Raw genomic sequence first — 26768 nt, 5'->3', positions numbered from 1 at the left:
AACTCAAAGAACAAAACCCACATGCTAATCTCATTATTTCAGAAACAGCTCCAGAAAAGTCTGCGTGAATGTTGTATAAGGTGTGTAGGGGTTGCTCATGGACGTTATGACAGTATAGGCTGTTGTTTTAAGTGGCCCCAAGAGCTTTAGAGACTGAAGATACAAAATGGTTAAATGACACAGCTGGGCGTGAAGTTGTGAGAGAAGCAGTAAGAATCCCCAGTCATCAGGTCCCGTGTCTGTGGGTTTGGTTGTGTGTGCTCCCTGCTGCGCTGGTCTTGGACAGGAAAGCTCTGCATAGAAAACCTGGAAGAGAAAATTGGTGTTAATGGTACATTAAACCACAACCTGAGCAGGCTAAACGATGCAGTGGTTCCGAGAAAGACCTGCATATTGCATTTTGTTACTCACTGGAGCAGAGGGAATTAGTATGAGAAATTCATGAAGATCATGGGAGGAGCAGAAAGAAGGAAATTGCTTTACAGAACTGAGCTGCAAAAGCCCAAGCTAACAGAATCAAAGTTGAGTGTTTGGGACCCCTGTCTACCCTGCTTTCACTTGCTGCTAAGAACGAAAGAACTTGCAGCAATGGTCTACACTTCTTCTATCTCTGAAAAGTCACATCCCATGATTAAGAGGGTAGGGAAAATCTTCTGATTTACAAAACCAGAACTTCTGACCTCTGGGATTCTGTTACAGTAAACATCCTAAAGCTCAAGCCACTTGTCAGCAAGGATCCCAATTCTACAAAACCCTTTCTTGCGAGCACCTGTCAGAAAAAAAAAGGTGCTTATAAAATTCATGTTTCCAAGCAACAAAACAAAACACACATAAAGTGAAATATCTCTCTAGCCACTACCCAAGGGAACTGGCAGACACAGTTGCCTAGTTAGTAGTTTCTGATTTTCAGAGGCCAAGCCGTTCTATTCCAAGGGTTCGGAGGAGATTTTGAGTTACATGAACAGATGATACGCAGGAGTTTTACCCCTGTCTTAACAGCCAGAATTTCGCCGTGCATGCTTGAATGCTTAAGCTGGTTGTAAAAAAAAAAATACAAGAGCAAATACTGTCTTGAACAGAGAGGTGAGCATACACTCCCCTCACTTCAACATGAGCTGGGCAGCTTCAGTTACTCAGCACTGGATAAAAAGGAACATACAGAGTTTCTCATAACTTTCAAATAAAGTTATAAAATGGTAACATAACTTTTTCATTTAATCCCACCTTTTCTCCAATATCCACGAATCAGCTTGATACAAAACTGTGTTGAAATCAATAAAATGTACTTTTCTTTTTTAGGCACTGGCTTGTGCCTCTTAGGGAAATAACTCCCATTGACAACACTGGAAATAAGATGCGGGCTGCATTGTTTTTATGTACAATATAGACCTTTCCGTATGGTGCATTTCAAATCTAAGCATTTCCTTGGTGCTAACTATTGTTTATGAACATTGTCATTTACTTTAAAGGAAATCTAACTTAATTTCTCTTCTTATCTGCGCTTCCACTATCATTATAACTCTTCAGCTCCCTCCAGGGGTGTCAATACATGATTTGCTATCTTAGTCAGTTATCTTGTTTAAAGAAAAATCCATTTACAGTTTATCCTGCCTGCAGAACAGTCTTCTTGATAGATCCCCCATATAGCATAAAATAAATGGGTTATGGCTGCTTCAGAAAAGTGGGCTTGGAATTCCAAAGTGGGACTCTGTAATCTTTTGAGTTTTATTCTTGGCCTTGGTGGAGGCCAATTCTGAATGAATTATTTAGCTCCTTTGCTTTATATGTGCCAGTGGGGAATGGACACAGTAAAGCACAGTGGCGTTGCCAAATCCAGTTACACTTTCGAAGTACTTTGAGATTCTTGGATTGGAAGAGATGAAGAAGTTGTAACTATTGTTCCTGCTGTTACTGATTTCTGTTTCTCAGCTCTGGAAATAGGATTCAAAATCCATTGGCAGGGAATTGGGATGAGAAAAGTTTCAATCCTTCTCCTGTGTTTTGTGAGATTTGCATGTGGAAATATCTGTGTGTGTTTGAGCCAGTAGGAAGTTTCTCTCTTGGGAAGAATTAATGTTTTAGTAAATAAACGGTAAGCAAAACTGAGTTTTTATACAAAGACAATTACACGTAATGGAAAAAAAATAAGCCCCTCTACATGTATATTTTTGCTTAGTCAAGCCAAAATATTTATTGAAGAAATAATTTTGATGGGAAATATTTTGATAAACCTTAAAACACAAACAGATTTGGACTAAGAAGTTCTAAAGGGTCAAGGAACACATTCAAAAAATAGTTAAAGTAACATAAACCACCCACTTTCCCCAGTGGTAACAGGTCTCCATGAGCAAACATGTAACTAGGAGGAAAAACCCATTAAAAACCCAGTGTTGTCCAAAACCCTATAACTTTTAATTAAATGAACATACTAGTTTCAGAACTGATAATAAATTCTATTTGTAGGTGATTATTGTGTGTTCAGTTTTGATGTTTCATTAAAGACATTTTTACTTCAGAACTCTTAACAGCTGGAAACCAGGTTTTACATTATACCGTGAGCAACATGCTGACAAATTTCTTACGTACTAAAGCTCAGCAGCAGAGCTATACTATTGCCTGTGTGTGTTTAGGCTGAGTTATGCTGTTATATTACCGATGTGTATTATGCTAATCCAATAAAACATAAAGACCATTGTATCTTTAGTGACTTCTACCACGCTGGTACCGGGAGGGATTTGCATTGGTAATAGAACAGCAGCAGAACAATCTAGAGAATTGTTGATGTGTCCTGTTTTGAGGTTATCCTAGCCTGCAAGTAAGTGAAATTCCCCACTAACTTTAGTGACTTCTGAAAGCTTTACAACATCCTAGAAAAGATTCAGTGTTGTGAAAGACTGACATGTCAATATGCTATTCAGCACTTCATTAAAAAATACAAAAAAACCCCAAAACGGTGGTAAGTTCAAATAAGTGAACTTACTGCAGTATTTTGAACAGCTTAAGATTACTGGATAGTGCTTCAAAGAATGTTTGTTTACTTCGAATTTAATATTTAAAAAAACCCCAACAAGTGGTTTCATTTCTCCACCTTCCTCCCTTTTACTTAATTATTAGTCCTATGGATTATGGGCCAACATCAAAATGTACCTACAGATAATTGAGCTTGCAAGGGATTTAAAAAGAACATTTTAGAGAAAAAACAAACCATGAAAAAACAAGTGCTATCAGCAACACCTTATAATATTAGAAATATAAGAAGTGAATGTACTTCTCACTATTTAAAAGGTTTTTGGTTTGAGTTTCATTTATTTTTATGATCAGTCAATTTCAATTTTTGCATCTCCCCATAGTTCTATATTGGGGCTTAAATCCTCATAAGAAATGTAATACGAACAAAGATGAACAATATTTTCAGTACTTTTAATAAAGCCGCTTTCCACTGCCAGAATTAATGTTGGAGTCAAAACTAAAAGCGCTATGCGGTTTACTAATATGCACTAGTCAGCAGATAGGCATCTAGATACAGCATCACCCTCTGGCATTTGTTATTGATGGTACTGCTATTTATTATTTATTAATCTCCATTACTTTGAGTATCTGAATGTGACTGAAACGCAATGATTCTTTCCAGGTTTTGGGGTTTTTTTTTTTTTTGTACGAATAAGCGGGTGACATGGTAGGGATTTTAAACACTCACAGCTTCCCAAAGCAAGCAACTGCATTTGGCACCGAGGTGACTCCCCTTTTGATGCTTTCAGATTTTGATTTTGTGCCAGCCTTGTGGTAGGCTGCATGTTAGTAACACGTGTCTCATAAGAAAGCTGTCAGATGAGATTCAAAGGCAGTGTTCTGCTCTGTATGGACCGCATTAGTTTATTTTCAGTGGTGCTCTTGCTCAGCCTGTGCTACAGCTAAAACCAGATCTGTGTACTTCTGCCAGCGTACGCGTGGCAGTCAGAGACATGAGGGGGGATCTCAGGAACAGAAAGGTTCAGTCCAGGTGGTCTAAAAGAGCTGTAGCTCTCTGTTTGTCCCCTTCCTAGGACAACTGCTCAGAATAGTCTGTGTTCTGGGTCACAGGAGCAGCAATTAGCTGTTCAGGTCTCTCCCCATTCACGCCGCAGCTGTACGGATGTCTGTTCTAGCTCTGCTGGTGAAAGGTACTGAAGCAGGTGCTGCCACTGTTCTTTTCCACAGTATAGCATGTTCTGTTCTGGGGATAGGTTGGTGATGGAATAAACTATGCTGGGTAGAGCTTAGTCATACACACTCTACAAATACAGCACGCTGGTTTTGTTATACCAAGAGAGCATTCTTGTAGGGAATGTACACACCCTACACTGAAGCACTAGTGGCACAGCCACACATCCCAGAGAGAGCTCAATGGGCAAATTCCAGAACTAAAAACATCATAACTACCTCAGTGTACTGCCATACTTCAATCTAACCCCAGTGCACAGTGCTTCACTACCGTGGCTAGATCGCTTCTGTGATCCTAGCGAAGATCTTCGCACATATATATATATACCACAAAGTACTGCCAGTTTCTACAGACCTAGCTCGGAGGTCTTCAGCATTGTGTCACACTTTGAACATCATCATTTTCCTAGTGTACTTAACATGCACTTCCAGCACTCAGTTATAACGTAGTTCACATTTTTTCCTACCTATTTCGGTTTGAGGCTCAAACTGGACAACCGGACTGGCTGGCACTCAGCCTAGAGTTCTAGCAAGGTGTTTTTAAAGGACACTGAAGCCTAGATAAAAATCTAGGAAGTGAAATTAGCTTATTAAAATTAGCAATATCTTAGGCATTGACTTGACCCAGACTTGGTTTTCCATAGTTTTTCTTACTCTGCAATTGTAGCAAGTTTACATTATGTCTAAATCCCCCACTGTCATCAGTAAAAGTTTTGCCTAATTCACTGTGGAAACGGGATTGAATGTCAATAAGAGTCACTTTTATCACCTATTTTGATCAAGTTTGCTTTAGGGACTAGGCACAGCTTTGTGTGCAGTTACAAAATGCAGCTCAACACTTCAGGATATTTTGGGGATTAAGTCTCATCGTGAAGAATCAGTCTTTTGTGCTGCCTGTCTTGAACATTTCAGGTGTTCAAGGTATTGGCTATAAACACCAACTGCTCTACAGTCTGAAGAGTTTTCACTTGGCACAGGCAAGGCTTAAATATGTTCCCTGTTATTCTGCATATAAGGAGGTGGAGGAAGGAAATCTGGAGAGGAAGCTGAACTTCCTGTGCCAGAGATTTTTATACTGGAGCCTTCCCTGAATTCAAGACAATATAGCAGCAGCTTAAGATATGAATCACTAGAACATGCTGGATTTGAAGAAAGACCCTTCTGCATCCACACACCTATGATTAGGGATTCGTGTGTTTCTGTTAATTCATAAAGAACAATCCAACTACTTTTTGGACCTAGCGGTTGCCTCTTCCATCCCCCACCCTATCTCCAGACTGATAAGAAGCTCCCTCTTTTCTGAGTTTCGTTTCAGACTTGTGGTCAGTTTGAGCATGTGGATTAATCATGGATACAAGGGTAAGTGACTGCACAAACTGAGATAGGAAAGAAACAGGCACCAAATGGCCATCTCAAAGGTCTAAGCAGACAGACAGGGGAGGTGAAAAGAAGGGCTGTAGGGAATAGTACCAGCAATTGATCGGACATATGTACACACTTGCAGTTTTATGTTTTATAATTATAAATTAACCAGTCACCAAACTAATCCCACAGATGCTCAAATTAACCCCATCCTCATGCCACGCCCCCCCCCCCCCCTTGCTTAATTACCTTAATATGTGTTACCTAGCATCTTGCACATTGATTAAATCTTAGAGATTTTGGGCTGTAAGTTTTGTACCTAAAACAGTGGGATATGTTAGGAATTAAAGAGGTAGGAATCAATCAGAAACTTTGATTTTTCTTTATTATTATAGCATAGTACTGAGCAGTGGGTTTACAGTATTACTAGCTACAATTCACATAAGAAAACAAGGGCAAATATTTTTTGTCAATAACTGATCATTCTGATTGAAACCTGTGAGAGCAAGAGCATGCTTTGATGAAATACGGTTTTCTTGGTGGTGACAATGAGAAACTAGGGAAAGAAAAGGAAATATCTCTTCCTTTTCTGGCCTGGAAGAACATTATTCTTTATGTTCTTTTTTTAATCCAGGCAATTTCCTGTACTTCTAAAGCATGATCTCCCACAGGAGGGGTATTTATATAGCGTCTTCCACCCAAAAGCCCCATGCAAAGCAGCAGGAAGATTGTATTTATTTTTCTTGCTTTCAAGCAGCTTATCCATTTCCGATTAAACAGTTCATGTAGATGCACCTCCTCTCTCTCCTCTGCTCTTCATCCGATTTCATCTTGCCAATTTTCTTACCGTTGGGACACAAATCAGCAGCATACTGAGCTGACCACAGTAATCACAAGCTTGTGTTGAACTCTCACTGTATGAGATGATGCAATGTCAGTCTAAGTAGTGCAATAAAAACCGTTGCATAGGTAGCACCAGCAAAGCTTACAGCCTGCCAGCACAGTATGAGGAGGTAAACAGAGTGATTAGATATCTGGCTCGTGATATTTCCCATGGTTTGCTTTATACAACTCTTTATTCTAAGACCACATTCAGTAGAAATATACTAAATACTTAAATTCAGGTGAAATTCCTGAATGAATTAGGTAAGTTGGGCTAAAGATGAGGAGATTAAATATTTTGATGATCAAGGGATTGAAGCATCTGACATAGGAGGAGAGCATGAGCCAGCTGGGATTCTTTGACCTCAAGAAGAAATGGTTCAAGAGGGATCTTAACTATGTGTGAACAACCAGAAATACAGGAAATCCCACTCAAACGTTCAAAAAACCTGTTTTTACTCTAAGGGTGGTCAGACACTAGAACAGGTTGCCCAGAGAGGAGGTGGCATCTCCATCCTTGGAGAATTCAAAGCCAGAGCGGACAGGGCCGGAGCAGGCCGCTCTAGCTGAGCCCCTAGCGAGCAGGGGGGTTGGACCAGGTGGTGTCAAAGGTCCCTTCCAACCTCTGTGATTCTCTAATGGTTACTAATGGAAAATAGAAGCAAAGACATTGAAAGTGGTACGTGTATAGATGTCGAGGATATCTGTGGTAGAGTCTGTCACATTCCAGGATGTTTCTTGACTGAAAGATAGCCCTTCCCATTATCACAGAATTTTTCTTGAATATGAACAGTGAAAATAACAGAACATATGTTTTTTAACTTACCATATGGCTCAAGTCAGTTGAATTTCAGTATTTTACAGCATGTGTAAGATGAAAAGGTCTACTCTATATGTGCAATTTTAAAGTAAGGGATAAAAGTGTATAACGTTTTTTCCTCCAATGTCAGAAAATTTAATTGACTTTGTATGTGTCGCCTTGCAGCACCGTGTCTGAAAAACCAACATTCACAGAGGCCACTTAGGCTCACTTATGCCATCTTGTGGAAGAAGGTAGTTTAGCTACAATAATTGAAGTAGAGGGACAAGTTCTCCAAATACACACGGTATACTTATTTTTATGACCTGGTTAGCCAGCTAATCACAATTATATGGCCTTTCAAAAGAGCTGAAGGGACCTTATGAGCAGTGCAGAACAGCTTCCTTCCACCCTCTTCACAGAACCCTGCTGTCTCTCTGCCAACTACCTTTTGACAAGAGGCAGCCACTTGGCAAGTGCTGCTCAGGGTTAAAAGGATAGCGTTTCTTGCCCCATGGAGCTGAACAAAACTTCTTGCCTAGTCTGATCTGATAAGTATAGAGACGGTGGAAAACAGACTCCAGAGAGTTCTGAACTAGACCAAAAGATCATAGATTACAGAACAAAGGCTGAGATTCAGCAAGAGACAAATCAAAGCTATAAAAATTAAGTGCTTGTACAAACTGACAAAGAACTAGCATTCTTTTTCATGTTTACATCTGAGGTGGGATCTCAGGACATCTGATCCCCGGCAGGTCAACAATCTTGCAAGATAAGCTGCTGTCACAAGACTCCTCCCATCACCTCATTAGGCATCTTGCACTGATCCTGGGCCTATCTTTTAACATTGTCTCCCCTCTGCTTCTTCTAGTCAGGAATGTTGTAACGATGACTGGATTAAGCATCTGAAGTCCAGAGGCTGTTTCTAAACCTCAAGCTGTTTGTTTTGCCAGAACTTCTTCTCTAGATGCCCTCCCCTTAAGAGGGGGAGGGAGCAGGGAGGTTTTTTCCCCTGAGCTTTATGTCCCTCACAAAGTTCATCATGCTCTGACTGTGTATTTGTATTTCATTATGACAGTGCAGCCCACACTCAATGTATTCATCCTCAAAATTCTTTGCAAGATAAGATAGTGCTGCAGTCCCCGTTTTACAGACCAGGAACAGCGGCCAGCAGAGACTAAGTGACTTTCCCAGAGTCGTATGGGATGTCTGTGGCAGAACAAGGAGCTGGGCTGGGTTTCCCAGGCCAATCCTTCGACCCCGGGACTATACTTCCTTACTTGTGGGAAGTATCTTATGCCATAAACTGTTAGCACAGAAAGAGAAGAAACAATCCACACATAGGAGCTCAATATCAGGCTCTTATTTTTTGTTTCCTTTTTGAGCTGCTTGGGAAAGCAGAGTTAAAAAAAAAAGTGAGTAAAAATTTCAGGCATTTCTAGATTTGAAAGAGAAATTGATTTTCTCCTTCCTCCAAGTGCCCAAAGCGAGCTTGTTATTCTAAAAAGATGTGATACCTCTTTGAAAGTGTACATTCTTTTCTGCAACCCCCCTTTTCTTCCCCCAGTAAGATAAAAAGAACTCTGGCATTTTGTATTCTTAATTGCGACTGACCAAAATAAAATGTTTTCCCAGTGATGTGGTTTTGTATCTAAGCTTTTTTTGTGCATTGGATTTAACCTTAGGATGTAATATTTTATAAAACATTTATTGCCTTTTCCATTTTTATAGAGCACAATTCCCCTATGATACTTTGTTTTGATAGTCTGCTCTGAATGTGATTCAAAGGCTTCTCTCATAGTTGGAATTTTAGTTGTGGCTAAAGGAAGGAACCTCTGCTATTTGCAGCAAAATTAGTAAGTGTCTCCCTAAACAAGAACAGTTCCAACAGGTAAAGATAATTAGAATCAGAGCCAGGAGACTGCCAAGAGCAAGAATCTGGAAAGTGATTCTGTGAGAGCTATTTTATTCCGTAAGCGAGCAGGTTTTGCACATGTGTCTAAGTGTCCCGCTCATCAGTACCGGCAACAGCAGTGGTTCTTTTCAAAAACTTAATCTTCTCAAAAACTACATCTGATAAATTTGAAATGCAGTTAGAAAACAAACCAACCAAATCTTCTTCCAAGCTATTTGGGGATGGCAAAAGAAATGGTTTTTCTCTGACTCCGACTGTATCCAGACCCTACTGATGTCTCACTGTGGATGCTGCAGGTTTACCACTTAATACTCTCCAAAGATTATAATGCATCGATGATAAAAGCCATTACAGATGTACCACTTTACTTGTATTGTTAACGAGCTTGGCTATAAAGTGATTTGCAACCTGAATTTCATGACAGAGCCAAGGTATAATTTGTTCTGGGCTATAAAGCCTATGAATTATTGAGGCAATTTACTTCCAAGTCTGCCTTTTCTTTTTGAGCACAAGTGCTCATGATGAGTGCATGTGCGTGTGAGAGGAGAGAGGCAGGTCTGCAAGCTGCTGACAGCGATGTAAGCACCAGCTTCTCCAGCAGTACATCTCCCCATCATAGGCTCTTTCACACAGCCAGCAAATAACAACAGAAAATAACTGGCAAAATTATCATTTTGGACAAACGAGAGAAGAAAAATTGCATGCTGAACAGTGCCAAATGAGCACCAAATTCAAATCACAAATAAAAATGCACTTTGGGTAATTACAGAGAGGGGTTTTTCCCTTACAGATGTCACAAAGCTTATGTGGATATAATCAGACTTGAGTGGATCTAGTGATGGTGAAAAACACTGGACTGACAAATCAGAATTCTTCGATCCTCCGTCCAGCTGAGCATATAACCTGCTGTGGGACCAGTCTCTCACTTGATGTTCTTTTTAAACCTGGTTTCTTATGGAAATGAGGCTTTGTAATCACAGCCAAATCCATGTCCTGTCTCCTCTCCTTCCGCTCTCCTCACCCAGCTAATTATTTCTGATTCCACTGACCAATTTCAAGCAAGGTGATAGAAAACTGGAGGTTTCAAGGACATGAAGCTTCTAAATGTTTCATGAAACAGGAGCTGCATAGACAAGAGGGATCTTTAATACCCCCACTGCAAAAAAGACTCCCCTCACTGGAGCTGATTTAGAATAAGCAATCCTGAGGAGACTTGCTGGATTTCTTCAGCACAGACCAGCCTCATCTTTGGTATGTTGTTGCAGTAGGCCAGCAGAGTACCAGGGGACGGTCAGTATCATCAATGGATTATTACTTATTGCTGAAAAGGTTAAAGGAAACATCCATCACATGTTCTCCCTAATATTTTCTGAGATTCCTAGCAAGTGTATCTATAATACTTCTCTTTTATAACATTTAAAATATATGGTTTAGGAAGATGTGTCCTTTGGACACTTTTGACACAGAGCCTGGCTGTGTGCTCATGCCTCAAGCAGATACTGAGAAGCAAGTCTTCCAAAAATAGGCCTCTGTCTCAAGCTCTTGAAGCCATAAAAGGGGTCTAAGAAAGCCTGTCCCTAGATGGCTAACTGCCTAACCCTCTTCTGCAATATGAAAGGGAGAGTTCATTTTCCATTTGGCACTTCGCAGTAGATGCTCTATCTGAGCATCCTTCCAAGATTCAGAGAACATGGCGAGTACATCACCTTTCAGTGCTGTACCACCCTCTAACACCTGCAGCTTCTTTACGTGCTCTGATATCACATCTTCTACACATGGCATGAGACTTGTATGAAAAATGCATTGTGATACACACCTGTCAAAAGACAAATGCTTTCACAGTAACCCTGAGCAGATCTAACAGTGAGTGAAGTCCTGTTTGGTTAATTGCCTAATTTAAAATCATTTAGACGTTCATTTAAAATTATTTAGATATGCATGAATGACTACCTTGTTAGAAGGTAATTGAATTTTTTTTAATCTGTCCATTTAAATCCACTTCTCTCTTCTGGAAAACTTTTTTTAAAACCTGTTTAATTATTAAAGCATTTTTAAAGGGGAAAAATGTATAGATGAATTCTTTATGAGAGGAAATATGCTGATCCTGGATCTTCCTGAGAGACTATTCTATACCACCACCAGGGACGGCAGATTTCTCATGAAAGGCTTCTGGTTTAGACACTCACAGTTCAGATGACTATAGCACTAATAAATAGTATCAGTTACAGCGTCTTGTTTTAAAGCTTCAGAATACTTTAAAAAACAGCTATAAGGAATACATCCATAGAGATAATTTAATTTCTCACTGATATACACCCACCCCTGGATTTTATCTGAGGGCTCTTAAGCAACACTGTGCAACGTTTCCAACTAGAAATTGAGACATCGTGCCTGTCTGCAAATACAGGAGGAAATGTATATGGGGCTGGGAGGAGTAAACCTGAATGTAAAATGGGCTTTTTCTGTAGAATCTCACCTTGTTTCCTCTGACTTTAATAGCACAAAATCCAAGTCCAAAGGCTAGCTAACTATTTACACTCCAAATGCTTTCACTGACAAAACCAGGGACCCAGTCACCATACCTGGTAAGAACAAGTAAAGTTTAAGAATAGTCCTATCCCTCCTTTCCCTTTTACTAGCTCAGCAGACTAAACATAAAGGAACACAGTGTTTATCTGGGCTGGGGGCTTTTAAAAGTCTCTCAGTTACTATTTGAGCCTCATTAAGAGCATCAACAACAAAACAAAGTTTTCTAGAACTATAAAGTCAGATCCCACACTGAGAGATAAAGAGAGCTTTGCAGAACACAAAGCAAAAGTCAAAAGAGAAGCTTTTCCAGAAAATGCATCTTTTCCATGTGGAAATGCATATGGAAAAGCAGCCAGAATGAAAACAGAACATTAATCTCCATTCCACATTTTTTGATTTAGTTAGTGAGTTTTAAAACATCAGTTAAAAGCAAGAAGTTAATTTAAACTTTACCATACAGTAGGATAAGAGCTCTTAGTGTCCTCTTCCTAATCATACTGCAAAAACGCACGTTGAGAGGAAGCTGGCTACTAAGCCTATTTTTACAGACATTAACAACAAGAAAATTTGTCTTTCTCTGACTTACCCAATTAAACAGAACAGACCCAGGTGATCAATGAACACTCTTCCATTCTGCTTCCTGCTATCTAGCATTATGTAAGGCGCTTGGGAGCAACACTTTCAAGCTGTTGCTCGTGTAGACCAAGGATTCAGGAGATCGCCCTTTTTAATTCTGTTGCCTGATATTAATTCATTAAGGGGTCATTTTGTTCCCACAGTGGTTCTAATGGATGAACTGGACTTTCTACACAAATGTAAACTGTTCTCAAGAGGGGAAGAGAGGTCTTTGCTTGCTGCAGGAATTTAAACAGAATTTGTACATCCCCTAGTCATGATCTTTCTATTTGGAGGGATATAACTTCTGCAATGCTACTGAGCTGAAGAAAGCTGTTAAGTGGAGATGTAAATAAGGAACAGTTGTGGGGGGTAATCTGCCTCCTCAAAGACAGGGGCCAGGGACAGCTTTGATTATCAGCTTTCTGTGAGGAGTCAGATGATTTTGATAAAGGGCTGAGACATCACTATTGAAAACATTGTGAGGAGCAAACTGAACTGCTTTTGATGTGCAAAGAAAATTCCGTGTTGCTGTAGGCTGGGTAGGTCAGTAGTTTATATTAACAAACAGTTTATGTTTGAATTAATGAATCATGTTATAAGGTAAGAGCCTGCCCTTGCTTCCACCCTTTGCAGGCTTTCTTTTTTGTGCTGGACTTGGTCCAGGAGCTCCTTGTTCATCCATGCAGCCTCCTGGCATTCTTAGCTGACTCCCTCTTTGTGGGGATACAGCACTCCTGAGCCTGGAGGAGGTGATGCTTGAATATCAACCAGCTTTCTTGGGCCCCTCTTCCCTCCAGGGCTTTATCCCACGCTACTCTGCCAAGCAGATCCCTGAAGAGGCCCAAGTCTGCTCTCCTGAAGTCCAGGATAGCGAGCTGCACACCCCCTCCTTGCTACCCTAAAGGTCTTGAACTCCCCCATTTCGTGGTCACTGCAGCCAAGCTGCCCTTGACCTTCACACTCCCCACCAACACCTCCTTGTTGGTGAGAACAAGGTCCGGCATAGCACCCCTCCTTGCTGGCTTTTCTATTACTTGAAAGAGGAAGTTATCATCAAGGCATCCCAGGAACCTTCTGGGTCGCTTAGGCCCCGCTGTGTTGTCCCTCCAGCAGATAACCAGGGTGGTTGAGGACCTCCATGAGGACCAGAGCTTGTGAACGTGAGGCTGCTCCTCTCTGTCTAGAGAGGGCCTCATCTGCTCGGTCTTCCTGGTCCGGGGGCCTGTAGCAGACCCCCACTATAATGTCACCGTTCCTCTAGGTGTTGGAAAGAAAATACCAGATTATGCCCTTCTTCCTAGGAAGTCAGGTGAAAAAAACCTAAAAGTGCTTTATTTTGTATTATTCTTTAATCTATATTTATTCTATATTTATTTATATATTATAATATTATATATTTATTTATGCTGCATCAAATGACACTTGCTTCCTGCACACACACCCAGAAGCTCAGTTCCTGCAGTGTTACTCTCTCTTTGCCTACTCAGCAGGTCCGGTTGTTTTCTTTCAGTCTGGATAATGACTTGTGGACAAATGCAATTCAAGACATGAGTGACAGATTACTGCAGGGCAACACTAACCCGGCTAGATTCCAACAGAGGTGCCCCTCTTTTCTGTTAATCCAGGTGGTAACGGAGTCAGATCTGATTTGCAAACTCTCCACGGGCATTTAGGGTTCTGACTGGGGTTTTACAGTTAGAAACCTCGTCCCCATACCCGAATGGAAACACCTCCTCGCAGTTGGTAGACAGTGCGTCAGGGACTGCTGACAGCTCACAAGACAGAAGCGTTGCGCTAGCAAAAGCACGAAGGGAAGGGAAGTCAAACGGTTGTAATTATTCCCCCATCCTCCTCAAGCAAGCTCAGTCCTTGCATTGCAGAGTAATTTCTGAAGAACGGAGCAAAACTGAGCCTCAGAGCGCCCTCCCTCTTTGCAACAGCAGGAGCTCGTCTCTTACAGAGCTGTTCCCGGTGGTGATACAATGCAAGACACTGAAAAGTGAAGGACTGCCCTCTTGTGTCAGTCACTATTTTTTTCATTTGCCTGGTTTTGTATTCCTGTTTTTATTAGTGAGTGAGCACTCAGCCATTTCCCTCCAACAGATATTTCTTCTTTGGAAAGGCATAGGATTTGTTTCTGAGTACTAGCCTGATGGAAAAGTTCAAGAAATGAAAACACACCTGCTGTATTTGTGACTTGGAGACACCCAGGCCTGGGCATGTATTGCTCTTCCAGCTAGAGACATCCACTGGTTTATGCCTAGTCACCATCTTGTCACGAAAAAAGAAGTCAGCAGAGAGAATAAAACAGAAGTATAATTAAGAATGACAGAGAAGAGACAGAGGAGAAGCAGATTTGTTAAACCAATTTGTTAAACCTTGCAACCCTTACAGTAAGCTATAAGCAAGTTCATTATAGAACTAACACTTCTCTAGGGAGCCGGACTCATGAACAGCTCACACACCATGAATGTGTAGCAGAGATTCCAGTCTCGGTCCTGCTGGCTGGCAGGGAGATCTTAATTTTTAAATTTTAGTGCTCCGGGGTAGTTCTTGCAGTAAGGGTTGTCAGAGAATAGTCCTCTAAAAGTTGTGCAAGATTTTGTGCCCACCGCTTCCACTGCTTATTAATGACCGACACCTAAATATTTGCAGAAGGTAGCATCTTTTCACAGCTACCAAAGCAACTTCGGCAAAAATGAAGACTATCAGTCATATTCTTGTTAGTAGAAGGTCAGTCAACAGTAGCTCTGACCTAGTGCTCCACACCTTACATTACATTCACTAATAGCACTAGTGTTTGGGCTTCCTTTCCTGCACTTACCCCGTAGATAGATTATCTATCCTGTAGGTTGCTCATGTTCTTAAAGGCAGCCAAATTAGCACCTTGCTAAAGTGGATTCAAAGAAAATCACTACTCAGGAGTGGACAGAATTCATAGTATTTGGAATATGGGAGGGGCAAGAAAGGGAAAGAGCTGTCATTTAAAAAAAGGCCTCTCATAGCCCATATTTTTGTCTGGGCTGAGACCACTGTGATCAACTCCGAGCTCCCAGTTTTTAAATGGTGCATAGCAGTCATCCTTGCTATCAGTACTTCACAAAGAATCATCCCTGAAGAGTAATTTCTTTGGACTATTGCCCAGCCTGTACTATGGTATTTTGGATTTTTAACTTATTCTACGTGGCACAGCTAGAGCATGCTTTGTACCATCCTGCACATTACTGAGCTCATCTATGTACTAAACTGGTGAAAGCTGCCAGGAATCTTTGGTTTTTTTCTTGTCTGTACTGACTGAGACCCTGACACCTGAGCAGATAAAGGTTATGGGCATCTTTGAAAGCTTGAAGAATATTTGAAATACATTAGTAATGCTTAACCATGTGTGCAAGTGTCTCTTTGAGACTAATTTGTACTTTAGCTGGCAAAAATAAGTAGTAAAAGGATCCCACCTACAAGCCAACTCATCTTGAAAATAGAAGTTTAAAGATTTTTTTAAAATGAAGAAAAATCCCTTCAGGTCTCATAACCAACAAAAAAACCTTGTCTCACTGTGAAACATAACATAATGCGTTTCCCTCCCCACACTTTCCTGTCCTTGTTTGCCATCTTCCTGCAGTGTAAGGAGCCTGTGCCATTATGTAGCAATCTGCACTCCAGAACCTTCTGGACAGTTAACGTTCCCAAAAGAAGAGAAACTACAGAGGCTGTTCAGTGTGACTTGCTAGGATTCCCCTTTCAACTCCAGTTTGGGAAGCTTCTGTTCCAGAACAACAACTTGCTGTTTGTACTGTTCTGACTCTTCATCTGTGTTCCCAAGCAGGCAAAATTCCCCTGACATTTTTTATTGCCATATGCCGGACACAAGGAATATTTTTTTTTAATCAGAAGATGAACAAGCATTCATGTTCCACTTTTACAGGCATTTATAAACTGCTGCCCTTTTACTTCATTTCATGGCCTTGAAGAAGTTTTACCAGGAGTTTACAGCAGTCACAGAAAACATTTCTTCTAACTGACAGATCATTACAAGGGCATGAGAGGAAACATCCTCCCATCGTAACCTGCTTATAAAACCAAACTCTTCATGTCTTCTTTAACTCTTACAGTCCTTCCCTTCCTTTACTCCCCTCCTGAAATGAGTCAGAGCTGTGGCTATTCTTTTGTTGCATCTTCTGCATTTTCTGAATTTGCCTTTGTTGCTGGATTTCTGTTGATTGTATCAGGTGAATATGGGATGGGATTCAGCCCACCTGACGTCACTTCTCCAGGGATGTCATTGAGTTTCTGGCTTATCTGTCCTACTTCAATGCATTGTTTACCCATTTGGACAGCTTCATCATAAGAAGGTGGCAACTCCATTGCGTAGAGACTGTAAGCTGGAGGGGACACAGTGTTCTTATCCACATCCATAAATATCAAAGGAATAGGGGCACGTAGAGGGTACTGCAGTGAGCTATATGCTGTGAAGAAAAGGAATAAAAAAAAAATAAAATTAAACACCTGCATGGGCTGCTGATACATAAAGGTCTAATCCTGCTTTTCTCCAAGAAATTATGGACTCATTTTTGTGGTGTCAGAACATATGCACTATATACTAAAAGCTGTCAGTATAGAATTACCCACGATGGAATATATAATCATTCTCTAAAAGAAAGGAGTCAGAATTAAAAATGTCTCTGCATATCACCATCCAGTAATTATTGTGAAATAGCTGATATAGTACATGTATGTTGTAACAGAGGTAGTTTCAGCTGGGTTCGTACACGTACATGAACAGCTGTGAACAATTCCTCACATGAGAGGGAACTTTGGCTGGGATAGTTGGACAGTGAGATGGGCAGGAAAGTTAAAAAAATAAGGGAATGGCAGTAAGAACAGATGTGGGAGATGACACTTAAGAAGTTAATCCACTACAGACTTTAGTTTAACCTCTGTACTGTTAAATCCTACTTGTTTTCTGCACTCACTCACTGTGTTATCCTCACGACCTTCCTTTATCTCGCGTGCCCACCCTACGGGGCTGAAAGTTGTTCTGGGAGTTCCTCAGAAAGTCCCAGTTACCGCAAGCCAAGAATTCTAGGCAGACGTTGGGTAGCAAAGCACTGCTGAAGCGCTGACTCCCAGAGGATACTCACAGGTCACCGTGCTGTGGGCAGTGCTGTCGCTGTCAACAGCACTGCCTGCCAGATCGTAAGGGTGGCAAGGGAAGGGCTCGGCTGGAAGCCTCTTCTTCCGGCAGCAGAACTGGATGCAGCTCGCTGTGATCCCAGAGAGCAGGAGCAGGAACACCGTCAGCAAGATTAACCTTAGAGAAGGAGGGACAATACCGTTATTTCATTGCTTACGTTTTACTTCTTCCAGAGCTGAATGTAATTTCACTCTAACTGGGTGAAGGACAGGCCAAACCTCCGGGGTTTAGTTCTGAATGGGTGCTGGATCCTGAATTAGGAAGTTGGATCACAAACACTTAATCACAGGTTGAAGTACTACTGGCTGTGGGTACAATCCCTTCTGCCTCACAGATGCCGTAACGTTAATTATCTTGGGTTGTATTTTCAACTTTTATGCAGGGAGAATGGCTCCACTGTCAACAGTAAGAGTGGGTACGTACTTGGAGGGAAGTACAAGTACAAACTTTCCTAAGCCTAGGACCTTTATTTACAAATGAGGACAGAAATTATATTTTGCAGTATGTTTTGATAACACAACTCTATCTCTAGCTATTGTTTAACGCAGTTTATTATTTAACAATTTGTAGGGTACCTAGGTGGACATACTAGTGTTTCAGGCGCTTCTCTCGACTGAAACTCTACCTTCCCGCCCCACAATTTCTCAAATGAATCCACTCTTCTCACGAGCCAGGTGAGCAGTAAGACATGGCACGAGAAGATGAGGCAATAAGAAATGCTTGGAAGTCCTGTAAAGATGTATCAATAGGTCCAAGGACAAAGTTGAAGTACATTCATAGTGGCTTGACAGAAATTACTGTGTGACAGATCATGCTCCTGAATTTCTCGTTAGGATTATATTCCACCCTAAATATGTACAGAAATGGCCTCAGTAACATTCTATTATTTTCTCCAAATCTAAGACAGTACTTGCCCATAAAAACCATGATTCTAAAACAAACATTTCTTCAATAACTGTTTTAACAAGAGTATATTTCTGTTAGTATGACAGTCAGATACATGTAAAGACTACATTCAGTATGAAGGTCGGATTTGAGGGCCTCAAACTTCTACAAATTTCCTGCATTTTCTTGCAAATTAGAGGTGGTGAAGTCACCGTCCCTGGAGGTGTTTAAGAGTAGAGTCGACATAATGCTGAGGGATCTGGTGGAGTTGGGAACTGTCTGTTTGAGGTTAATGGTTGGACTGGATGATCTTCAAGGTCTTTTCTAACCTAGACAATTCTATGAACATGCTGCCCTGTTGGAACTTTGCTCTGAGACACTCCTCCAGCGCGGGAGTGTTACCTCACGGCGAGCCAGTCGGCATTCCCTGACACTCCACCAGCTGCATGCCAGTGTGTCCTGTGAAACCAGCACGCCCTCGCCTGCTGCTGCCCTCCACGGAGGCAGAAATCACCCAGGAGAAGGCATATCGGCAGTAGAAAGCTCAGCTCGAGCTCATTTGCTTTCATGATTTCAACGCTGCCTAATTACAGAAGCCTTCTTAAAATATTTTATGTAACTATGTATTTTAAACAGTTCAATGGATCAGCACGTTCTAAGAAAGCAAAGGATAGCAACCAAAATTAGTCCAGACTGAGTGACAGCTAAAAATAACCGACTCCCTCTGTGTGCTACCACCGAAGTGAATACACCGACAGAATGCAAACTACAAAACCAACGTTTGGATCCCTGCAGTGCCTGTGTTAGGCAAGAGACGAATGCACTTGTGACGAGAGCTTTCCCTTCTACTTCTGTTTTTCCCCTTTCAGTCATTCCAAGAGCCAGTACCCAGGTTCGTCATCAGCTGGAGCTCAGCCTGAAAACACGGCGCTGGGAGCTCACCACCCGCTGCCCCGCCGGCGGGCGAGAGCCCCGGCAGGCCCACGCTGCGCAGCCCCGGCGCGCTCCGCGGAGCCGCCTGCCCAGGAGGAACAAACCAGCCCTGCAGTTCCACTGGAGCGGCCTCAGAAAGGAAAGATGACATCTCCCTAGATGAATGCTGTCCCCTGCCCGACACCTTATCTCCCCCGGGGGCTCATCTGTAACTTATTCCACTTCCATAAAACCGAGCAGAAACCCTTTCCTCTGTCCTGCCTGCGGGAAGAGAGTTTCCGTTGCCTTACTACAACTACTGTTCATAATAACTTTCAAATTACTCTGGGTTAGTAAGATTAATAATAAACTTACCAGACATACCACAGACTTGTCCAATTAGACATGTTCTGAGGGCATCTGTGAAGGAAAGTAGATGATTCACTGATTTAAAAATCTACAGTCAAACAGTGAACGTGCGACAGGGAATAAATTTCACATGATTTCTGAGGGGAAAAAGGAAAAGCAATCAGTAAGAGTACAGAGCAAAACCCCTTTAGATTTTGTTTCAAAGGACTGTTCTTCATGGTTTTAAAACTAATCCATCTGAGAACTTGCAAATAATCCCACTGTAAAAGTTGGTTTCTGAGTAAATAAACGTTTTTACAAAGTGGTACTTTACTGTTGCTTAGGAGAGAGAAGTACACATCCTGGATTCTCGAAAGATGAATCCACGAGTTATTTAAAGTTCACTGAGATGAGGCACCTAATACCACAGGCCTGTCTGAAAATGCAGCCTAAGGCAAATGCCTACTTCCCCCTGTTATTTTTAATTTACTTTTTCATACCTCCAATGCGACCAGAAATGTCTTTTTTTCAGATCTCCTTACAGGACCAAAAAAAAAAAAAAAAGCGAACAGGTTCTATCCCATTTCAGGAGTGCAGCTGCCACAGCAGCACTGCACACAGCAAACGGCCTGGGATGGCTGTCATGGAACAGAACAAAGCTTTTGGCTGCAGAAGAGAATCTGCAAAGTGACTTTTCAGAAGATGACGTTTCAAAAGTCATTTTGAAAGAGGATCATTCACCTCAGTCTACAGAGCAAGGCCAGCCAAGTCAGACATGCAGGCTGGTAAGGGTCTTAGAGAGGAGAAAAAGCAGCGGGAGTGGATGGCTGTCGGTCAGTCGTCCCTCTGCCCTGACAACGGCCCTCGGCCACCACGGGAGCAGGTTCATTAGCAGACATCGGAACAATTTTGATTACTCACTGATCAGAGTTCTTGCAGTTACTCTCTGACGAACAGAGCAGTGCCTGGGAACGGGCAAAGCGCCAGAGCAGCGGGCAGGAGGAGAGAAGCACCTGCGGCGTGCGGCGGGGGTGCTGAGCAGAGCCCGGCGGCCGGGGGGGTTCCAGGAGAGGCTGCCGGAGCGCCGGGTGGGGACACCCGAGCCCTGCACCCCGTGCCTGGGGCCGCCTCCGCCGGGGCGGGCGAATAAATAACCGCCCGTTAGCACGCCCCCCCGGCGGCGCGGGGGTACGGCGGGAGGACGGAGCTTTCCCCGAGGCGGTCTGGGGCCGCTGCGCAGCGCTCTGCTTGAGAGACAACCCATGGGCTGCGCTGGCAGCTGGACAGCCTGCCCCTGCCTGGGCAGGGCCAGAGGGATTTGGAAGGAGAAATTAAAAAGGAATGAGAAACGACGTATGAGAAATATTAGAAAGAAACACAGGTTTGAAAAAAACAGATCATCTCCCTTTTTTAAAAAACAGTCTTGTTAAAAGAAACGTGACTGAGAAGGTATTGACTGCTCTCTGAAGCTCAGTTTGCTCCAAAATAAACTGTGTCCAACATTTCAAATGGAAAAATTCAATTAAAATATCTGCCTGTTGTTTTATCTTGCACATCACTGTCCCAACCCCCAAGGGTTGATATTCTGGTAGAAATTTCATAGAGAAATGTTTCATTGCTGTGATTACAGCCATCCTTAGAGCAGTCTGGCCCACCTCTAAACGACAGCTCTCCTGCAGTTCTGTTCAGGGTGAAGGCTAGCTAGTTGAGTAGGATTGTGATTAAAAACTCCTCTTTTAGGACTTGCTATGAGTTACTGAAGTCTTAACCATCCCCAAGCAAGAGCAAAACGTGTGCTAAAGGCCAACCACATCCACCATATGAATGAGCAAGGATTATTTCTGCTTCAAAGTAAAAGGTGACTTAAAGGTTGGACACCTTTGAAGCACCAATAGAGCAGAGGCCAGTTACATGGCAAAAAAAAGATGTTAGTCAATGTAAGCGATGACCAGAATCAGGGTGATCGTGATACAGCAAAAGGGCAGACACCCAGTGCTAAAAAGCAGGGGAGTTAATTCATGGATTAGAAAGATTTCAACTGGGGAAGAAAGGGGAAGATCAACTAAGAGGATGGTGTTTCGCCATCTGGTGAGGTCCCTGATCTCCTCAGAGGTGTGCATGTATAAAAGCTCCTCTAGTAATGAGAAAGAGACAAAATACAATGATTTTTTTTTTTTTTTTTTTTTTTTTTTTTTAGATTTTAATGCAAGAGGAGAATATATTTGGACTTGGGCTACCAGAGGTTTATTCTACAAGAAGGATGGGTCATCTCCAGGTGGCCGGGGACACTCCTGCCCCCGGGAGCAGCGCGGGCTGCAGCAGCGGGGCAGGACAGGCTTCCACAGCCCCTGCTCCACCTGACGTTTGCTCTGTAAGGCTCAAACCCAGCGTTTCAAGGCGCAGCAATGGCATGGGGCAGAGTGACTAAAGTATCTTCCTCCAGGACTGCTCAGGGTCATGGGACCGTTGCTCATTTAGGAAAAGCTGCATTCATAAGTGTGAAGCAATCTGAAGGCACCAGCTGAGCAGCAGATGGATTAATAACATGGCTATGACACCAGTACTTATTCTCTCACTTCCTTTCTGTTTTAGAAATGAGTGATATCCCTTTTAGGGATCATAAAGATCATACATGGATGTGAATTTCTTATTAAACTAGAACAGCAGCAGAGCCAAGCCCAGACCCAGTCTATTTGCATAGACCCGAACCTGAGAGCACAGGAGTTTGTGTCCAGTGATTCAAGAGGGATCACAGCTGCAAAACTCCATCTGAAAGCCCAATGTTCAGAAGTGCACTTAGAAGAGCAGAAAACTTCAGCTTCTGGGATACTTAAATATATTTCTGAGGTTCCCATGTTATCCTCACAATAAGGGCTTGATCCCTATTGGAGTCCTATAATACGGGAAGAGAAACATCAGATTACGTGTTTAGAATTTCCAGGCAATTTTAATGCCAAATGTGCTACGATTGTTGATAACGTACTTCGGAAGCACAGCAGTGGACAGGATTGTTTGCTGCTTCAAGAGATTAACTTGCATGAAGGCTAGAGCTGCTTCGGGTAGTTGTGCACTTGGCATTAAGCCATGCAAGTGGATGCAATAGCTCTCAGCTGCGTCAAGGAATTACCAACAAACCCAGTATTTCTAGTTCAGCCTGGTGTGGCTAAATTAGCAGGAAAACTGTTTCCAGTAGTCAGGCATCTCAGTCAGTTTCTTGTTTCCTGTACTGGAGAAAGATTAAGAAGCTGTTTTTATATATATTACAAATAAGAATTGCTTAGGTAGGAGCATCCAGACAGAATTCCTAAATTTTCAGCAGCCTGACAGTGTGCATCTTGGATCGTTGCAAATTTGCATTGGGAAGATTCTAAAGAGTCTCGGCGCCAATTAAAAAACCAGCAAAAGTAACTATGTTAATATAAATGAAATTATTTTAGTTATTTCTGGTTTAGAAGTCAGATCTGTTAGTGAATCCTTGGCTTGCTTGCTCAACATCCACTCACAAACAAGAAGTTTTAGGCAAGTGAAGAGTCCTGGTGATGAAACAGGACGGAGCTGTCACAGGGTTTAGGCACTGATTTCTCCACTTCAGTCAGCTCAAGGAAACAAGCGGTCAGGTGTCTCCTAAGGAAAACCTGTTTACTCTAGATTGGGAAACTTCGTTTAAACACTAAATCAAGCCCAAGAACTTCAGCAAATATATCAGAGGATTAGTTGTTTCTTTCTGGAAAGGATCCTGTTTTCTATTCCTTGTGAAATGTGGCAATTCTCATCTGAATGACAGTGGAACATCCAAGGGCTACATTCTGCAGAAAAAAGTAACTTGTGCTTTTACTCTTTAAGTTCCAGTTGTGTTCCAGATGAAGCAGCACAGGCCACATGCCTGTGTTGAGTTTTACAACGGATCTGCTTTCCCACATCAATGGGGTTTTTTTCCACATCAGTTTGTCTCCCCCGTTGCTCAAACATTGCCTTGTGCAAGAGCTGGGCACCTCAGTGACTGTGCCAGAAGAACAAAACCAATCCAATTGGAGGGGAAAACCCAGTCCCACAAGGATCAGCCATTATGACCCCAAGAAGTCAAACACAATTACTTTCCAGGCCTGAGATAAAATAACAGGCTTTTCTGTTATGAAAGAAAATAGAAAACATTCAGATTTCCATAAGTGCTTTACAGAGTCTCAGCTGTGTATTGCAAGCATAATTTCCTTTATTTCCAGCACTCCAGGAATAGCAACCTATTCTTATTGTCACGGTTCAACACTCCCCCGGAGAGAAGGAATACACATTTAGCTTTAAGTGTGGAAACCTTCCCCAGTGAAACCCAGAACCTTACGCTCACTCCAAATCCATGAAATTATTCATGTGGGGTTTTCAAGATCAAGTCCAAAGCACACAGTTAGCAGCGGGTGACACCCTTCGCTTACCCCCGGGCTGTTCATAGGTCGATGGCAGCTGCTCTGATGACCAGCCTGACCCCCGGAGCGCAGCAGCACGGCGCCGTGCACGCGCCCTTCCAGCTTCCCCAGCCCACGGGGCGCAGCCAGAGCTCCCCAGACTCGGGCTCCAGGCACTTACTGTTGGGTGGACCAGCTGCTCCTTGCACCTACTGAGCCGCCGCCTTATTCTCGCAAGCGACCTCCACAATGTCTCAACATTACTGCAGGCTCTACATGTATTCTTTCAGGGTTTATTTTTTTCCTTTTTTTTAATCCTTTGGATGCTTTTTCACAGTTCCTGGCCTCTATGAAGTGGAAGATTCCTAAGTCAGGGGTGTGGTTTCCTGATAGATAATTTTACACTTCTTTTCAGCACATTATATAGTTATGAGGGTCTGGAGACTAATGTATTCTCAGCCATTACTTTCCAGCTTCCAAGAGGGAAATCCAAAGGATCCTCACATAATGGATACCCCCAAATTAACTGCCTGAAATAAACCTCCTACTCCACCAGGCTGTGCTCGTCTTTGCTTTGTGAAAACCTCCCTATCGTGAGGCAACTGTCAACCGTGCAGAACTATTGGCAGGAGTTTCCTTTTATGCAGCAGTATTTAATCTCCCTGCAAGGACTGTAAGAGAATCAGCACATGAACTTCATTGTCCTCAGCTTCACCCCGACTGCCCCAGCTGTGCCAGGAGGAATACTCGGTGCCTCTTACCAAGGCGGAGCTGTCTCTGGCCAGCACTGCCCCCCCCTGCCCCTCCTGTTTAGTGCTTCGGCGTTTGTAGGGCTTTAGACTGCAGAGTTAAGTAACTTCGCAGCCACTTGATCCATTATTAAACGAGAACGGAGCTGAATGGATCAAACACTGTCTTTGGAAAAACAAGGAACGCCTCTTCATCGGTTATACAAGCTTCCCCTATAAAAAATTTCTGGTGACAAGTGCTTTACTGCTTTTTCCTGCAGTCTGACGAGCTCGCCACATTTTACCTTAGGGAGATTTACAAATAGTCCGTTTCTATTCTCCTACTGCATAATCTAATTAAGCAGTCTTAACAGCTACGCAGGGCCAAAGGGCAATACGCCTTTGGAGTGGTGGTGAGGGAGTTTTGCCACAGATTTACCGTGATTCAAGAAAGACAGTGTGATACAAGATTTAAAAGATTATCTACATTTCTAGATGTTTGCTAACTTCCTGGTCCCTTCATTCTCCATAGTGTAGTGCCTCTCTACTTCTCCCTGAACTAGCTACTGCTTCCTGGCAGAGGCTACACCTGCAGGGCACTCCAACTTAACTCAGTAACAGGCAGAAATCTATTTTTAGTCAGAAATTAGAGGAAAGCAAATGTAGAAATACAAAGTTCCTGGACAGCCACGATCGAGGGCAAGTGTCCAACCGTATCCAGCGACTCAGTGGGCAACACAGTCACTATTTCCTCCTCGATCATGTGTCATCAGGAAGCTTTCACAGTGCACTGTAAAAATGACTGCCCAAACGATTTAGAGGAGACTCGCGTAAGCAGCTTTATTCTGGTTTTAAAAAGGAAAAAGCCAAAGGTTTTCCAAATCCATTCAAATGCATCTGAAACTGGAAAGATAGACGTTGTTTGAAACTCATCCACGTAGGTGTAAGAGAGATACTCCTGCCGCGGGAACAAGTGCCTTGGGAAGACACGGTGACTAACAGCAGATGCATCTGCCTGGGCCCCTCACTCAGTCTGTCTTCTACCACAAGATTATTGTCATAGAGTCGGCTTGAAAATGAAACTAATGGAAAGGGAGTTTACGTGGAATTTTTTGGGGAAAAAAGCAGTAATATTACATGTCACCTTCCCTCCCACTTCTCTGCTCCCCGCACATATTTGGATCAGTCTAAAAATCTTTCCATGTTTCAACGGAGCTGATTTCCCAGTAAGATAAAGCCTCCCTCTTCCCTGCCGGCTGGCCTGGCTCCCTCACTCGGTGGCAGCACACGCAGACACAACTCTTGCCATGAAGAGGATTCGGTAAGATTCCTTAATGTCACCTTTTAAGGTCAGGAGGGCTGTCACAAGCACAGGGTCCTTGGCCTAAAAAAAAAAAAAAATGCACATATAAACCCAACCTGTTCTTTTGTACCTCGAACAGAGAAGTCGATCAAGTTCTAAACGATGCATTTTACATCTCGGTTGTAAGATGCCCCAGTTGTAGCTATAGATTACCTCCCTTCCCACTGTGTTGGCTCTTTTACATCTCCACGCAACGCTCACACTGCAGTAAGGGAAGGAGCGGTGACTAAGCATTCCATCTCCAGAGCACTGCTGATACCGTCACCACGTTACAGCCCTGACAACTGGGCACGGCAGCGGCAGGGCGCTGCGGGGAGCTGGGAAAGCCACGGCCCCAGTCAGCCACCAGTTAGCCTGCAATCTTGTGTAACCACCGGTGGTTACCAAGAGGCACGATGTCAACACGATGCATCATGCCAGGAACTCTACTGCCGTCTTTCTGCACATGATTCTCTTAATTTTGGAACAAGCTACTCATCCTGCCATCCCACGCACGGCTCACAACAAAAAGCAGGGGAGTAAATTCTTTCAGTCTCTGTGAAATCCCAGGAGGATGAATCAGGGAGGGATATCACGGCCCTGCAGAGATGTCTGGGCCTCAGACCTAGACCGCAATACGGAAGGGCAGAAGCAGCCGGG

General features: G+C 42.7%; 2 protein-coding genes and 1 long non-coding RNA gene across 8 annotated transcripts in view; 1 reads left to right on the top strand and 2 right to left on the bottom strand.

Moving 5' to 3' along the window:
• Positions 1-24585, top strand: part of LOC141969356 (uncharacterized) — a 33539-nt gene extending 8954 nt beyond the window's left edge. The window contains exon 4 of the long non-coding RNA XR_012635040.1: positions 21839-24585. This is a non-coding gene — a long non-coding RNA (uncharacterized LOC141969356). The remainder of the gene's footprint in view (positions 1-21838) is intronic.
• Positions 16170-20860, bottom strand: TMEM52 (transmembrane protein 52). Of its 3 annotated transcripts, none has more exons than XM_074925019.1 (4): positions 20563-20860; positions 19669-19799; positions 17444-17613; positions 16170-16768 (listed from the first exon to the last, which is right to left on the bottom strand). In XM_074925019.1, the coding sequence occupies exons 2-4, from the start codon at positions 19698-19700 to the stop codon at positions 16461-16463; spliced, it is 510 nt and encodes a 169-aa protein (XP_074781120.1). In that variant the 5' UTR covers positions 19701-19799; positions 20563-20860; the 3' UTR covers positions 16170-16460. The 3 variants fall into 3 exon arrangements, with proteins under 3 accessions (XP_074781120.1, XP_074781121.1, XP_074781119.1); XM_074925020.1 differs by having other exon boundaries at positions 19678-19799; XM_074925018.1 differs by having other exon boundaries at positions 19669-19713.
• A 952-nt stretch (positions 24586-25537) lies between the features above and the next one.
• CFAP74 (cilia and flagella associated protein 74) overlaps positions 25538-26768 on the bottom strand; it is an 89847-nt gene continuing 88616 nt past the window's right edge. For all 4 annotated transcript variants that reach the window (XM_074925011.1, XM_074925014.1, XM_074925013.1 and 1 more), the window contains one exon: positions 25538-26150. In XM_074925011.1, the coding sequence (XP_074781112.1) occupies positions 26037-26150 (114 nt within the window). In that variant the 3' untranslated portion in view covers positions 25538-26036. The remainder of the gene's footprint in view (positions 26151-26768) is intronic.

Source organism: Athene noctua, chromosome 22 (genome assembly GCF_965140245.1).
Source record: "Athene noctua chromosome 22, bAthNoc1.hap1.1, whole genome shotgun sequence".
Classification (NCBI taxonomy): Eukaryota; Metazoa; Chordata; class Aves; order Strigiformes; family Strigidae; genus Athene; species Athene noctua.
Note: the sequence above shows the minus strand (reverse complement) of the source record. Positions and strands in the feature narration are given on the sequence as shown.